This window comes from Gossypium hirsutum, chromosome A07 (assembly GCF_007990345.1).
Source record: "Gossypium hirsutum isolate 1008001.06 chromosome A07, Gossypium_hirsutum_v2.1, whole genome shotgun sequence".
NCBI lineage: Eukaryota > Viridiplantae > Streptophyta > Magnoliopsida > Malvales > Malvaceae > Gossypium > Gossypium hirsutum.
In genome coordinates, this window is record NC_053430.1 from 89522184 (window position 1) to 89537186 (window position 15003).

General features: G+C 32.4%; 1 protein-coding gene across 2 annotated transcripts; it reads left to right on the forward strand.

Moving 5' to 3' along the window:
- The first annotated feature begins 1711 nt into the window (after nucleotides 1–1711).
- Nucleotides 1712–6223, forward strand: LOC121231802 (probable lipid-A-disaccharide synthase, mitochondrial). 2 transcript variants are annotated; one of them, XM_041116553.1, is made up of 9 exons: nucleotides 1768–2134; nucleotides 2468–2567; nucleotides 2827–2932; nucleotides 3037–3260; nucleotides 3493–3571; nucleotides 4122–4360; nucleotides 4823–5049; nucleotides 5242–5476; nucleotides 5954–6223. In XM_041116553.1, the coding sequence occupies exons 1-8, from the start codon at nucleotides 1896–1898 to the stop codon at nucleotides 5426–5428; spliced, it is 1401 nt and encodes a 466-aa protein (XP_040972487.1). In that variant the 5' UTR covers nucleotides 1768–1895; the 3' UTR covers nucleotides 5429–5476; nucleotides 5954–6223. The 2 variants fall into 2 exon arrangements, with proteins under 2 accessions (XP_040972488.1, XP_040972487.1); XM_041116554.1 differs by having other exon boundaries at nucleotides 1712–2134; nucleotides 5242–6223.
- Nucleotides 6224–15003: the final 8780 nt, after the last annotated feature.

Here is a 15003-nt window from a genome sequence, read left to right on the forward strand (position 1 = left end):
TTATAGATAGCATGTGAGAGACCATATGGAATGGCTAAATGTGTGCCCTGGGGACTGATTGTGTTAAATGAGCTTATAAGCTCGAAAATGATAGAAATGTGATATGAAATGATGATCATAGCAAATGAATAATCATATGTGCTTATAAATGACAATGTGAATTGATGAAGTTGTATAAAATATAAATGAAAATGAGATTAAATATCTAATTGGTACATAAATGTATATGTAAGTAATTGAATTAGATATGTTACATCTTTGTTAATAGAATGGATGATATAAATGTTAGTTTCACTATCAAATGGAATGTTGTAGGAGAATGATATTTTTATATTGAATATGCAAATTGTTTTAATTGAATTGTTGCATATTTGGATTGAATTCTTATATTGATTATGCTCATGTTGTGACTTGAAATATGAAAATTACCACTGAGCGTAATTGCTCAGTGTACGATTTTTTTTCTCTATACGTAGGTATAGTAGATTCTAGATAGATTGAGCAGTTGATCTAGCATCTAGCTAGCGATCCACAACTCAGCAAAATTTTTAAAGTTCTCTTTTGATTAGTATATGATATGTACCTAGTGTTTAAGCAGGTTTTGTATCGAAATGGTTGAATTTAAATCTTGGTTGCTTGATGTTGTTTTGAAGTATCATTTTGGCATATTTTAGCTTGAATGTAGTTGGCATATTATTGTTTTTGTTGTAACTGAAATGTAAAGTATTATTATAGGTCTCTCAAACTTATACCATATTGATTTTTATGGAAACAGTATATTACGTCGCAACAAGAAGCAGCTCAAGATTCATGTTGCGACAATGTGTACTCGAGGTCATGATGAGACCTACTCAATATGTTGCGTCGTGACAAGGAATCCTCGACATCACAATGTCAACCTGAGATTTTGAAATATTTATGATTTGGTCCTAATTCAATCTTAGGTTAACATTAGAGCTTTCGTAAGCTTAAAGACTCAGAAAGGTTTGTAAATCACATTATATTCATGAATAGCTCGTAATTAAATGTGCATTGGTATAAATTGATTATATTTGATTGTAGTTGCTCTGGCAACGAATGTGACATATTGTAGTTCAGACCCGACGATTGGGTCAAGTATGAGGCGTTACACTATATATAATATTTTAGCTTCTACTTTTAAGTAAAGAGGATAGAATAAAATTTTAACATTTTAATAATATTCATAAAATTTAATTAAATTTAAAAGTATATTATAGAAAAAATAAAATTAAAAAAGTTTATAAAAAAAATAAGCAGAAAGGAGAAAGGCAAAAAGGCAAAAGTTAATCCTTGATAGGAAAATTTATTGTAAAATTTATTGTAAAATTTATATATGTTATCTGTTTTCTTTTCTTGCCATATGTTATCTTTTTGGTTCATGTAGAAGAAAACATGTTAGTAAAGAAATGCAAATGGTGCTTTCAAAATGAAGCTTATGAGAATCAACATCCATCTTCATAACCATAAACTAATTTAGTCAAAGCTTTATTATTATTATTTTATGTAATTTATTAAATGATTAAAAATTAAATAAATTATTTGTAAGTATTGATTAAAATATAAAATTAATTAGAAATCATTTGATTAAAAAATAATTTTAAAAAATAGAAACTTAAACCACTGATATTCCTAGTAAAAATAGAAGATATGGAATTAATATATATTAACCAGGCCATGGATGTGAGTCCATGTTTGCATCAGACATGGGCCTTTGTTGTCTCGAAACTGTTGGGTCCTTTACATTGCTCTCTAGTTTTCTTCGAACTGCAAACTAAACCGCGGAAGAGTGTTGCGGCAACTGCACTAGACTACTCTTGCTTCCATCACATTTCCTTTTCAACTGTTCTCATAGAAATACTATACCGAAGATATCGATGTGGTTGGCAGCGATTCAATGTGTGAATATATTTAAGAATAGCATTTGTTTGAAGACACCATTGAGGAGATATTTATGGGTTTCAAGCAAATCCTTAATGGACAGAGCCGCCAGTGAAGGGGAGTTAAGAGTGTTCATTGTTGCAGGAGAGGTTAGTGGAGATTCCATTGCCTGTCGTCTTATGGCTTCCTTAAACAAGATTTCCCCTCTTCCTATCCGCTTCTCGGGTGTAGGCGGGTATGCTTTTTAACTATATATCATTGCCTTTGTATTTTTAGCATTAGCTAGGTGAATTTTGAGTATGGGTTTGATTTATTTTTTCTGAAAAAGAGTAATAAAAATAAGTAAAAAGGAAAGGGCAGACGTGAAAGAACTCAGGAAAGCTATTTCCATTGTTTATATCATTTCTATCTGTTTCAGTAGATTAAAAAAAGGTGGCCCAGGGTTGGGGGGGGAGATTTATGTCCATATGTGTTGCAACTAGGCAACTTGGCAGAATCAATTTGATGTTAGTTATCTGAACTCTCATGGGGTTCTTTCTAAAGTGTTTTCTCTGTGTATATAAATAAGGTCCAGGATGTCCAATCAAGGCCTGAAATCCTTGTTCCCAATGGAGAATATTGCAGTAATGGGAATCTGGGAATTATTACCACACTTCTATAATTTCAGAGTGAGTAGTTTGGAACCAAGGTGATTGAACCTTTACCATAAAAGTTTGCACTACCAACAACTGTTGGTTAAGGCACATTGCAGTTCCAAGGGGAGAACTCAGGTTCGAATCTTGGAGACGACTTTGTTGGGAGGGGCAGCCATGAATCCTGAAAAGATTAGTCTTCGTGGACCATTAAATGAACCTGGAGGATTCCTTGAAAAAAAAAAAACTTTGCACTAAACTACTGATGGACCATTTGTATTTGCTGAAATGTCAGGTAAAATTGAAGGAAACTGTGGAGGCTGCATTACAGTTCCAGCCTCACGTGGTTGTGACAGTGGACTCGAAGGGATTTTCTTTTCGTCTACTTAAGCAGTTACGGGGTAATATCACCAATGTGTTGGAGTTAGGATCAATTTTTTGTGTATTTGCATATTGTCTGTGCGATATTATGTGCCGGAACATAAGGAATGTTTATTTTTTGCAGCTAGATACAATCAACAAAGGTTAGATAGACCAGTACACTTTCATTATGTAGCACCATCATTCTGGGCATGGAAAGGAGGTGAAGCAAGACTCAAAGGGCTATCTAAATTTGTGGATCATGTGTTCTGTATACTTCCCAATGAGGAAGTAGGTTGTAAATTAAATGGATTGAATGCAACTTTTGTTGGTCACCCCATTCTGGAAGATGTTTTAGAACTGAACATGGTATGAATTCACATTCTGCTGTCCTGGTATATATTGGTATCATTTTATCTTCTTGTATAAATTGTTACAGTATGGGATTGTTCTGTTTCCTAAAACTTAATAGGGAGTTCAAGTTTCAATACTTACGATTTTGCTTTCTCCAAATAGTTTTTTGCAAGAGTACATATGTTCCTATTGGCATGTGTATGTATGGTTATTTTAGCATTAACAAATGAGAAAAATGTATGCTTAGGGAAAGGAAACTGCATTGCATGAGTGGAAGATAATCGGAAATGGTGGAGATTTTCGAAAAAAATATGCCATAGCTTCAGGTAATGTGGAGATAACCTAGTAAAGTTCTAGGAAGTCAGCAGTTTTTTTTTTTTTTCCTCTTTTATAGTTTAACCTTAAGTCTATAATTAGAGAAATTTTCAGTACCTCTAAGAGTGGAGATTGCTCCATTATTTAAGATTCACTCTTACAAGTTCAAGTTGTTTTCTGCTTTATATTTATCATCAGTATGAGCCCTTTACTCTGGACTTTTGGTTTCTGTATGTTGTCTTTTACCCTTAATCAGTTTAATGTTTATAACATCTATGGTCCAACTTTCCGGCTATTCTTTTTTCTTTTTCCTTCTCTTTTTCTGATAATCATTCTATGGTAGTTCTTTTCTTGAAGTTGTTGGGATCAATCAAAACCTGCAATTTTTTTTTTAAATCAATGAATGTATTAGAATTTAGAAACTGTTTTTGTTCATTTCTTTTTGTGTGCATGTGTATATTTGTTTGCTTATTTGTAGTGTGTACGGCTCTGAGTCACACTTGCTTAACTATAATCTATTTCTGTTCTTAAATTTTAAATAATTACTTGAAATTTATAAAGGAGCAACGGTAATTACCTTGCTACCTGGAAGCAGATTACAAGAGGTCACTAGAATGCTTCCCATCTTTTCAAACACAATGAAACTGTTAAAAGACTCTTTCCCTGAGCTGGTAACGGTCATCCATGTGGCTCCCAATCAACTAGTGGACAACTATATTGCTAAAGCTGTTCATAAGTGGCCTGTGCCTGCTATATTAATTCCAGGAGGAACCCCACAGCTGAAATACGATGCATTCAATGTAAGTCCTTCAGTGCTCATAGGATATGTTATCATTGATTGTGATTTCAGTGAGATATTCACAGATCACAGCTACAGTCAACTTAAGGGATTAAAGAAATTCACAGATATTCAGTTTTATAATATATTCAATTGCATTGAGGAGTTCTTCGTTCAATTGACTAGAAAATTGAACTTTTTTTTTTCCTTAGAATACTTTCTTCTGATAAACTCCAGATTCTGATTTGAGGAAATTGTAGTAATTGAACTGTTTGTTTGATTGACCATGAATCAAAAGTATTTCCGAAATGTTTGATGTAAAAGTTGCTGGGGAAGCTTATGAAAAAATTCATGTTTTCTTGGAACTTAGTTTTTCCATATTAGTTAATCTTCTATGTTACTCATGTACGAGTAAAGCATTTGCACCCAGTAATTTAAATTTCATGGACTTGAGCGCTATTATATTTTGATTAAATTTTTGCAGGCAAGCCTTGTTGCCTTATGCACTTCAGGAACTGTTGCTATGGAGTTGCAGCTTGCCAGGTTACCTTGTTTAGTTACTTATAGAGCTCATCTCCTTACTGAGTGGTTCGTTCGCTACAAAGCAAAGATACCATACATCTCACTTCCCAACATCCTCTTGGATTCTCCTGTTATTCCTGAAGCTTTATTTCAAGCTTGCACACCTGCAAAAGTAGCATTCTTGCTCAAGTAAGATATTTTTTATAATACAAACACAGATCGTCCTTTGTAAAATTTTCATTGAGCAAGGTTTTGAAACTTTTGTTTTAGTGATGGCATTTGATGCTTTTCTCTATATTTACTGTGTCAATAAAAATGGAGTTCCGTGTCTCATGATTCTTAACTTGGTAAAATGTGAATTGAAGATTTGAGTCTTTGTAGGGAATTGATGAACAATGCAGTACTCCAACAGCAACAAATTGCAGCTGCTGAGAAAGTTATGGAACTTCTATGCCCTCCGAACAGAACACTGAACAACACAGAACAGCAGGGTATGAAGCCGAGCCCTCCCAGTTATAGTCCAAGCATGATTGCAGCATCCACCATACTTAGCTACAAGCAGAGATGAAGGTTAGCACCTATGTTACTCATTTCTGGAGATGAGTATCCTATATGGGTATGTTTCCGACTCTTGTATGCTTTATCTTTTTCTAAATATTTCTTTACATTAGGATGATTGTACCCTGTACCATAAAATTAGAAAAATGAAGAGTCGAAACAGCAAAATCTGTTGCGAAATGTCTGAAATTTTGATGAGAACTAATCGGCGTTGAGGAAAGTTACATAGAAGATTCAGGAAATGTGACAAGATTGTCTCCTGTTAGAAACTGATGTACCAAATAAAATCCAGTACAGAATTTTAAACTCATTTTGTTACAAGAAACATCAAAAAGCAGTTTAATTAAGGATTCTCAAATTAATTAGAGATTTGATCCTATTATTTCAGTTTCATGAGAGTTATCACTGAATCCTGATGTGTTTTAAACTAAATTCTAAACTCTAATTGCTCATAAATTGATGGAATTATTTTTTCATTTCAATTGATGGATTTTGTTGAAATATTTAACATATGATTTTTTATTGTCATGTTAAGGTTCCGTAATAATTATGACGGAATGAAGTTAATGGATGAAGCTCAAGTGATGAAAGAAATGTAACCTCTTTTGGCCCCTGAGCTATAGTTAAATGATCATTTTGGTATTTATATTATTTTTTCTATTAGTTTGGTCTCTGTATTTTCAATTTGTATACCTCGTTACTCATCCATATATTTTCCATTAAAAAAGTTAAATTAGCCTATGACACCCCACACTCGATTTAGTTATTAGATTTGAATGTATGATATTACATTACATTGTCAAAGCAACCCAAACTATTTCATTCATTTCACTAAATACCTTAACTTAGTCGAACATCAAAATCACCAACAATAACTAAAATCATGAATAAACACAATACCGATAATTAGAATACATTAATTGGACATGTCTCGGTTTAGTTCATGCCCCACGAAGGCATTTGTGAATCTTTAGAAATGATTAGGGACTTAATGCTAAAACAATAGGTGAAGTGATGTGTAAACAGGGGATATCATAGCGTCCCTACGTGCTTGGCTAGGTCACAGCATGAAAAGGCCTAGTTGCGATGTTGGACAAGAAAGTCGTGGCCTCGAGATAAGAGTACGTCGCAATGAAACTTAATTGTTTGACTTCGAAAGCACCAAGAATGCACCTATCTTGACCTTAAGCAATACCAATTCATTTCCATGGCTTATGGCATTAAAATTTCAAGTTCTAAACAGCAGTTAACATACAAAACATAATAAAATTTACACAAATCTCAAATGCATCAAATTGACAAGCAAAAACATGATCAAACATTCTCATGACATGGTAATCAATGCATCCCAATCTAACAAAGTTAAATAAGTAACCTAACACTTATCAACAAGCACATTGATCATATCTGAAGCATTAAAATTAATCACTAACTGCTTTGTTTTTTAGTGGTGTTTAAAATGATAGTGTTGGAATCCCATTTTCGATGATTAAGTTTGTAAAATATTTACGATGTTTAGTACAAAGTTTAATTGAAGTTTGGTCCTTTGATTTTCTTAATTGGATAGTTAATTAAGGTACAATGACTTAATTGTAAAAGTGGTAAAAATTAATCGCTATAGATTTTTAATTATCCAAAATACCAATTGAGCAGTTCAACCTTTGTAAAGTCAACAAACGGTAGTGATATTGAATTGACATTCACTAAGTTTGTTAATTAAGATTAAAATTAGGTTAAATAAAATTTAGTTAATTAATTAAGATTAATCAATTATTAAGCAAAGTATATAAACCAAAATTAAAAGAAAATAAAACAATTTCTTATCATCTTCTTCATCTCACGGACAAGAAAAGAAAATTTAGGGTTTCATGCTTCAAAACTTTCGGCCATTCATAAGTATGCTCAATTTAGTCTTTTACCTGTAATTTTTATGTTTTTGAGGTTCCGGAGCTTTATTTAGCTAACCTATGTACCAATTTGTAAAACTGTTAAAGTTTTTAGAAGTTTTCATGGTTGATTTCTTGAAGTTTTTGATACTAAATTGTTAGATTTTAAGCTTAAAAGTGAAAAAGGACTAGTTTATAAAGTTTAGTTGCTAGTTTTTGAACATATGGGCTAAGGTGTAAATATTCTGAGATTGCTATAAAATTTTTGTAATTATGGATAGTAGAGTCTTAGAAGGATGTAATTGAGATAGATTTCAAAATCGAGGCTCAAATTTGAAAGTTATAATTTCAATTTTAGGGACTAAATTGAATAAAATGCAAAATTGTAGTAAACATTCTAAAAATGAAATTGAATTGACATATGCATATGCATATAATAAGATGACATAAAGTATTTGGAATTAATAAATTGAAATGAATTATCGTATAGATCGAGATTTGAATCAATCAGAGGATAATCGAGGAAAAGGCAAAATTGTGGATTAGTCCTCGACGTCTTGTTTGTTGCTGTTTGAATTATTTTATAATGTCTATTAGTTTAAGTTAATCGTAAATTTGAAGATTCTGGCATCTAAAGGACTAAATCGTAACGTATGAGAAATATGGTTATTACATATAGAAATGATGTACTAAATGGATGTGAAATTGTTATATGATTGAATGATATGTATTTGATGATGTTACATGGTTTGAAATGATATGGAAATGATAACAGTGCCCAAGTGAACTTGGTAAATCATTAGGATACAAATGACATGCCATTAGGGTCCAAAAAAGGAAAACAAGTGTTTGATCAGGATTTGTACGTTGGCTTGAGATCCAACATGTGTTGCGGATTCTCTGAAGCTCGTTTAAGCAACCCTAGTCCGAAGCTCGTGTGAGCAACCCAAATATGTCAACTTGTGTTAGCAAATCAATCCCATGTATTCGAGTTCAATTTACTAGGGTTTTCTAGGCGAAAACAGAAATGAAAACATGTTAAACAAGTACAAAATGGTTGAAATGAACGTATGTGAATTAGAACTATAAATGTTTTCTATTTGAGTATGAATTAGTTTATACATATATGGAAAGTTATATTTGTATGATTGTAATATAAGCCCATGATTTGAAAATTAAAACTAACCTATTAATGTATTTGTGGAGTTGTATATAGAAGTATAAGATGCCAAAGGGGTTTTATGCTTAACTCCAATGTGTTTTATTTGCCTAATTGTTGAAATGTTCAAGTAAGTTAAGTAAATTTCATATGGACTTGCTGAAAATTCGTTACGCTTACCCATTGCTTTTCATTCTCCTTATATATTGTTGAATTGCGAAACCTGTCGATCAGATCAACTCGAAGACCACAATATCCTACGATAGACTCGGTTGTCTTTTGATTGTTTTAGTCCGATTGTGTTTACTTTGAATGATAGTTCTAGTTTGAATCCTTTATAATATTTGGTTCCTAATAAGGTTAATGCTTACTTGTATTTGATTGTTTGGTAATGTGTAAGCTATGCGAATAGTATGTTTGAGTAGGAATGATATAGGTAAAATGATGATATTGAATGGCTAATGGTATGGTTGATAAGTTGAATTTGAATAAGTTAAGTTGGCATGTTTTGATGTTTCAATTAAAGCTATCTTGAAATGGTTGATTAGGTAATGGATTAATGCATTGTTATAGTATGTTATTGTATGTTTTTATGAAAGAAATGTGATGCAAATAAGCACCAATTGAGTTAATTGAAAGGTCAACATGAAATATGTACTAAATGGCCTAATTTATACCAAAAATAGAGTGCTTCTCTCAACAACCACATCTTCTCATTGCAACGCTGGCTGATAGTATGTGACGTCGCGATGTCAAGTGGCTTGATGTCTTGACATGACAAACTATTTGATGATGTCACAATGTGGAGAAGGTGACATCATGACATTAGTCCTGAATTTTCAAAACTTTGCAATTTGGTCCTATTTCACGCTCGGGGTCTATAAAAGAGCTTTCTAAGCTTGATTAAGGCTCAAATTTAATTATATATCATATTATAAATGTATTTATGACATGGATGTTTGTTTAAATGATATAATTACAATGACTGTAGCATCCCGTAACTTAAACCCAGTGATCGGGTCAGGCGAGAGGTGTTACAAATCAAATCACACCTTGTAGGTCTATTACTATCCAAATAATATTAAAACAATCAAAATAACATTTAACCAAAAAAAACTTAACTTGGGTACACGCCATTAATTATATCTATAGACAAATAGGCACAAACTTAATCCGATTCGAGCTATTGACTCTTGGATGCTTTGCAAACCTTCAAGCTACTATAAAAATTGATCAAGATCTGTGCATTGAAACAAACAAATCTGTGTTCCGAGTAATGTTTACTCAATGATGCTAACATAATTTGGAATCAATATATATGTATATAAAATGAAATTATACTAAAGAACATATTTACAATGTGTCATGACACAAGATAACAACTTGAACATTAACATTATTCGACATATAAAAATCCACATTATTCATTTATTAAACAAAAAAATTATTAGAAAGAATGAAAATAAAATAGATTTGAAAAGAAAGAAAATGAAACAAGAGATAAATTTTAGTTAATGATTGATGGATTTTGGAAGGAGAAAAGTTGAATCTTGTTCTCCAAGAAGATGATGTTGTATTTGAATTCTTGAATCCAAAATTAAAAGAAAAATAAGTTAGGAACAATTCACGAATAAATAAAAAGAGATGGAAATGGAAGGATGATAAAAAATGATGATGAGATGAGGAAGAAAGATATCCAATGAAACCCCTTGAAGAAAAAGCTTCAATAAACTCCACTAATGTCTTAATTGACCCTCGAAGCTAGATAACTTGAAAATCGAAGGGTGAAGAACTCCCACCAATAGTTTTGAAGAAGATCAAGTTGAAAAATCTTCTAAAAAAACAAGAAAAGATTTCTTGCAAAAAGAGAAAAACTCAAAGAGTAATTTTATCCAAATCAAAGTTGGGTCCCTTCATTGTGGGTGACTACCCCTTGTTATTGATTTTTTGTATTTCTATACACCAAATTAAGTTTTTTTGACACTTAAAAAGATTGTTCTCAAGTGTTTTATGAAACTATTTGTTAATCTTCGTTTCTTATTAAATTTCATATTAGAAGTTAGTTTTATTGCATTTCTTTTACTTGTTGGAACTCAAAATGAAAAATTTATGTTATTGGCTATTTAATGGTTGAAATGAGCTTGTGTAGGAATGTGGTTGAGGCAAAAATGTGAAGAAAAATCTCCACTGTAGCTAAGGTCGTGATACCATAGTCTTGGTGTTGTGACACCAATCCATCCATCACTACTCAAGGAGTTGGACTTCAGCAAAGTGCAATTCAAGTGGCTTGCCTTTGAAGTCGCTACATCAAGGGAGTGATTTCATGACACCTACCTCCATGGTAGTGATGCTAAATCACCAAAGTCACAACCTCAAGGCCAGACACCAAAGTGAGGAAGTTAGGTCGCCTGACTGCCAAGTTCGCGACACTAGAAGGTCCTAATAATAATATTGAAGCTCCCAAACAAGCCTTGAAGCCAACTAATGAGGGTGTTACAATACCAAAGGTTGGGTGTCGCGACACCGAAGCTTGATGGGTGAAAAGAATTGTAAGGCAATTTTGTGTCCAAACAAACTTAAGTCGCTTTTCATTTAAGGGCATAATTGTCAATATTAGGTTAAACACTTTTTGCCTATAAATACCATGTTATATCAACTATTTAAGTGGCTAGACTAGTGTAAGAAATTAGGTTAGAAATTAGACAATCTTTACTCTTCTTTTCTTAGTTTAGGTTTTCATTTTTCTTTTCTTTTTCTTTTCTTTTTGTTGTAGAAATTTTGTTTCTTCACTTTTGTTGGAACCTTGTGGATGAAAAGAGATTAAACTCTTGGGCTTCATCAGATTTCAATCTATTAATGAGCATTTTCTCAAAAGCTTCTCTTTTATAGTTTATGCCTACCATGTGTTTGTTAAAATGCTTGTATGGAATCCGAGTTTAATCATATGTTGAATCATTTTATTGGTTGGTTGATGAGTAGGTTACTTAAATAAGTTATTATCTATGCCTAGATTAGTTATTTGTTCAAGTGTATTAAATTGCATGTTACACTAGATTGACACCTCTAGTGGAAGATCTAGGTAGACGAGACCAAGATGAGACTCTATCATGTAGAACTTTGATATATTTGTGCAGAATAGTGAGATCAAGAAAAGATCTATATGCCTAAGTGAGACTGAGAAGAGAGTTTAGGTGATATCTTTTAGTTTAGGATAAGACCAAGAGAATATTCCCAGCTAAGAGTGGCAAACGATATAATCATCATAGGTTTATTAGCTTGGTTAGTAATCCATGAATTATTCAACCTTCATTTCAATCCATTTGCATTGTTTCTAGTAGAAAGCAATAAATTTAGTTTAATATTTTTATTTATTAATTTAGAATTATCTTAAATATTATCTTATTTGGTTGCACTAATAATTTCCAACTCAACTAGATTAGTAATTTCTTAACTTGTAATTAATTTGAAAAACACATTTACCAATTTGACAATCCCTTAGGTTTGATCATTGGAATACTTCGTGCTTTCTATTGTAACACATATAAATATTATAACTAACCTGTCACACTTGTATTAAAAGCTGCTTTTAAATCTATATATTTTGTGCTAATTATTTTCTCAGTGTTTGTACGCCGTGGCACAATCATTTATACAAGAAGGGAGTTGAAAAAAAAAGAAACAAATCCCTAAAAACTAGCTTAGAGAATATGAATGGCTAAGAAAAAAAAATACTTGGAATGTAGCCTAAAATTGTGGACAACTATGAAAGTAACTCTTTCTTCCTAAGAAACTTAAAGAGGAAATAAAAGACTAAATGAATTTATGGGAGTTGTCATAGACCAAATTTACAAGAAAAAAAATTAACTTGGGTTTAAAAATAAATTTCCTAATTGAGCCATTGATAGATTAGGCCAAAAAAACAAAGCAACTAAGTATTCAGGTGATCCAGATGAGTTTCAAATGAGTTGATATTCAAAAGAGTGTGCATTTGGACTGCTCATTTTAATACTTTAACTCTTTCAAGCTTAAAAATATCTTCCAAACAAGTTCAACTTTTAGGTTTGCATCGATAGGCCAAGTTTGCCTTAAAATGGAGTCTTAAATGTTTAACCCCTCAAAACCACTTCCTTGAGGGCCTCTTGTCATGGACTCTTGGACCAATACATTTAATTTGGCTCTAATCTATTTAGACTTAGAACGGTTAATTGGGCCTTGAGTAAAGTTAAGCCCATCATGTTTATGTGTCTGAAATTGGGCCTTGATGCTGGCATCATTCCCTCTTTCCTAAAAAAGATTCGTCATCGAATCTTGTTTTTGGTCAAACAAGAAATATTCTTTATCATATTGGAGTAATTTAGTTGAGCTCTTTAAGTGGATTAACAAATTCCTAAAACAAAGGTGTAACACCCCAAACTCGGCGCAAACATTATGGCCGAATCTGTAAGTGTTACGAAGAAAATTTATAAAACGACTTCCTTGTTGTTTGTAAATCATCCTAAACTGTTGTTACTTAATAAGTCTGAATTGTTTGGAAAACATATTGATATAATTATTTAGTTTAAAATTGTTGTTCGTTTACGTCTTTCAAATTCAATCAAATGTCTTACAGCGGTGTTTCTTTGGAAACCGTTATTTTTGGAAAAACCGTTGCCTTCAAAATTACCGTTTTATCAGTCACTATGCTAGAAACCAAAATTAAAGTTTAAACCTAAAAACAATCCAAAAAGTTTGGAGAGTCCCAAAATTACAAAACTCTCAAAAATCATAAAGTTAGGTAAATTTTATGAAAATGAAGTTTACAGAATAGTGGTCACAACTGAGCTTTCGTCGCACCAACCTGCCTAAGTCTGAAGGTTACCTAAACATAATAGACAAATAGAGAATGAGTTTTTGACAACTCAGTGTGTAACGCATTTATGTAAACAGAATTCAAATTCAATCTTTTGCAGAATCAAAATTATACAGATACAGACATGTCTAATCCTACCCTCATCCTCTACACACCAACTCTAACCATCCTAACACACCACGTGGGGTATAAAACACCCATCCAGCCCTACACACCGCACAGTGTCTATACAACACTTTTCAGAATAATCACAACAGTGCTACCAGTATATAGGTGAGATATTGCCTCACACAGAACACCTCCTCCTCATAATACAAATCCCACGCCATCATCAAATACAGACATAATATCAGATAAAACAGATTAACAAATACTAGAGTTAACATATTATGCATGCTTGTATAACAAATATTACACATGCTTATACATAACAGAATAGATCATACATACCGTGTTCCATAATACTCATATAAATGTTATTTACGTCAATTTCAATTGAACAAAGTAGCAGGTTTTATGCTTTAAGGCTTATACCACACATACCGATCCTATGAAAGGCCCACAGTCGATCGAGACGACATGTATGACTCTAGGGGAAAATTTTAAAATTTGGGCCCATATGCCCAAAAAGGCCTTGATCGTGTGGCCCACACGACCTCGTACACGGCCTGTCACACAGTTATGTGTTTCACACGACCTACCAGATGGCCAGGTACACAACCATATGGCGTCGAAAGTCCCTAATTTTGGCTTTTACTGATCTCCGTTTTTCATTACACACTGAGTTATCAAAACTCACTCTCTGTCTATCTAATAATTTCAGGTAACCCTCTGACTTAGGCGGGTCGGTGAGATGAGAGCTCAGTTGTTTCTCCGTTGTCATAAAACTAGTTTTTCTTAAATTTGGCTTACTTAAATTTTATGTTTTGAGAGTTTTGTATAATTTGGACTCTCTGGACTTTTCGAACTGTTTTTGGTTTCAGATTTTTATTTTGGTATTCTATCATAACAATTGATAAAACAACTTCTATGAAAACGACAATTTTTCTGAAAATAACAGGAAACAAAATCGATTTACCAAAATATAACATTTTAAGAAACTCCACTACAAATTATCTGATTTATTTGAAAATGTAAACAATTGACAGTTTTAACTTATAACTGTAACAACACGTTTTTAAATAAGTGCATTCTTTTAGAAACAAGTTACATGAAGGTTTGAAAATGAAAATGTCAAATTTATAACTTTTCTTTGTAATATTCCCAGATTCGGCCATAATATCTAGGTCAGTTTTGGGATGTTACATTTAGTGGTATCAGAGTCAGGTTGCAAAACTCGAGTTGTGAAATTTTGGGTTAAAAATTTTGTTTGTAAAAACTATTTTTTTGAGTAAAGTTTATTTTTAATCTGAAAGTAAGTATGTGACACACTAAGTCTCTGGTGCCAATCCTGTAAGTACTTTTAACTTAGAAATATTGTAGTTAGAAATCTCTGAAATGTCTAAAACTGCATATAGTTAGTTAAAAACTAAAATTTCTGAACTTTCTGAAAGTACTTCTGATAATTAATTGGAGCATAAAACATTGCTAATAAATACTGAAACTGATTCATAAAACTTCATAATGTAGATAAAACTTTGAATAAGATGAGTACTCGTGGAATGCATGGTCGTCGTACTTGTAGACGTGGC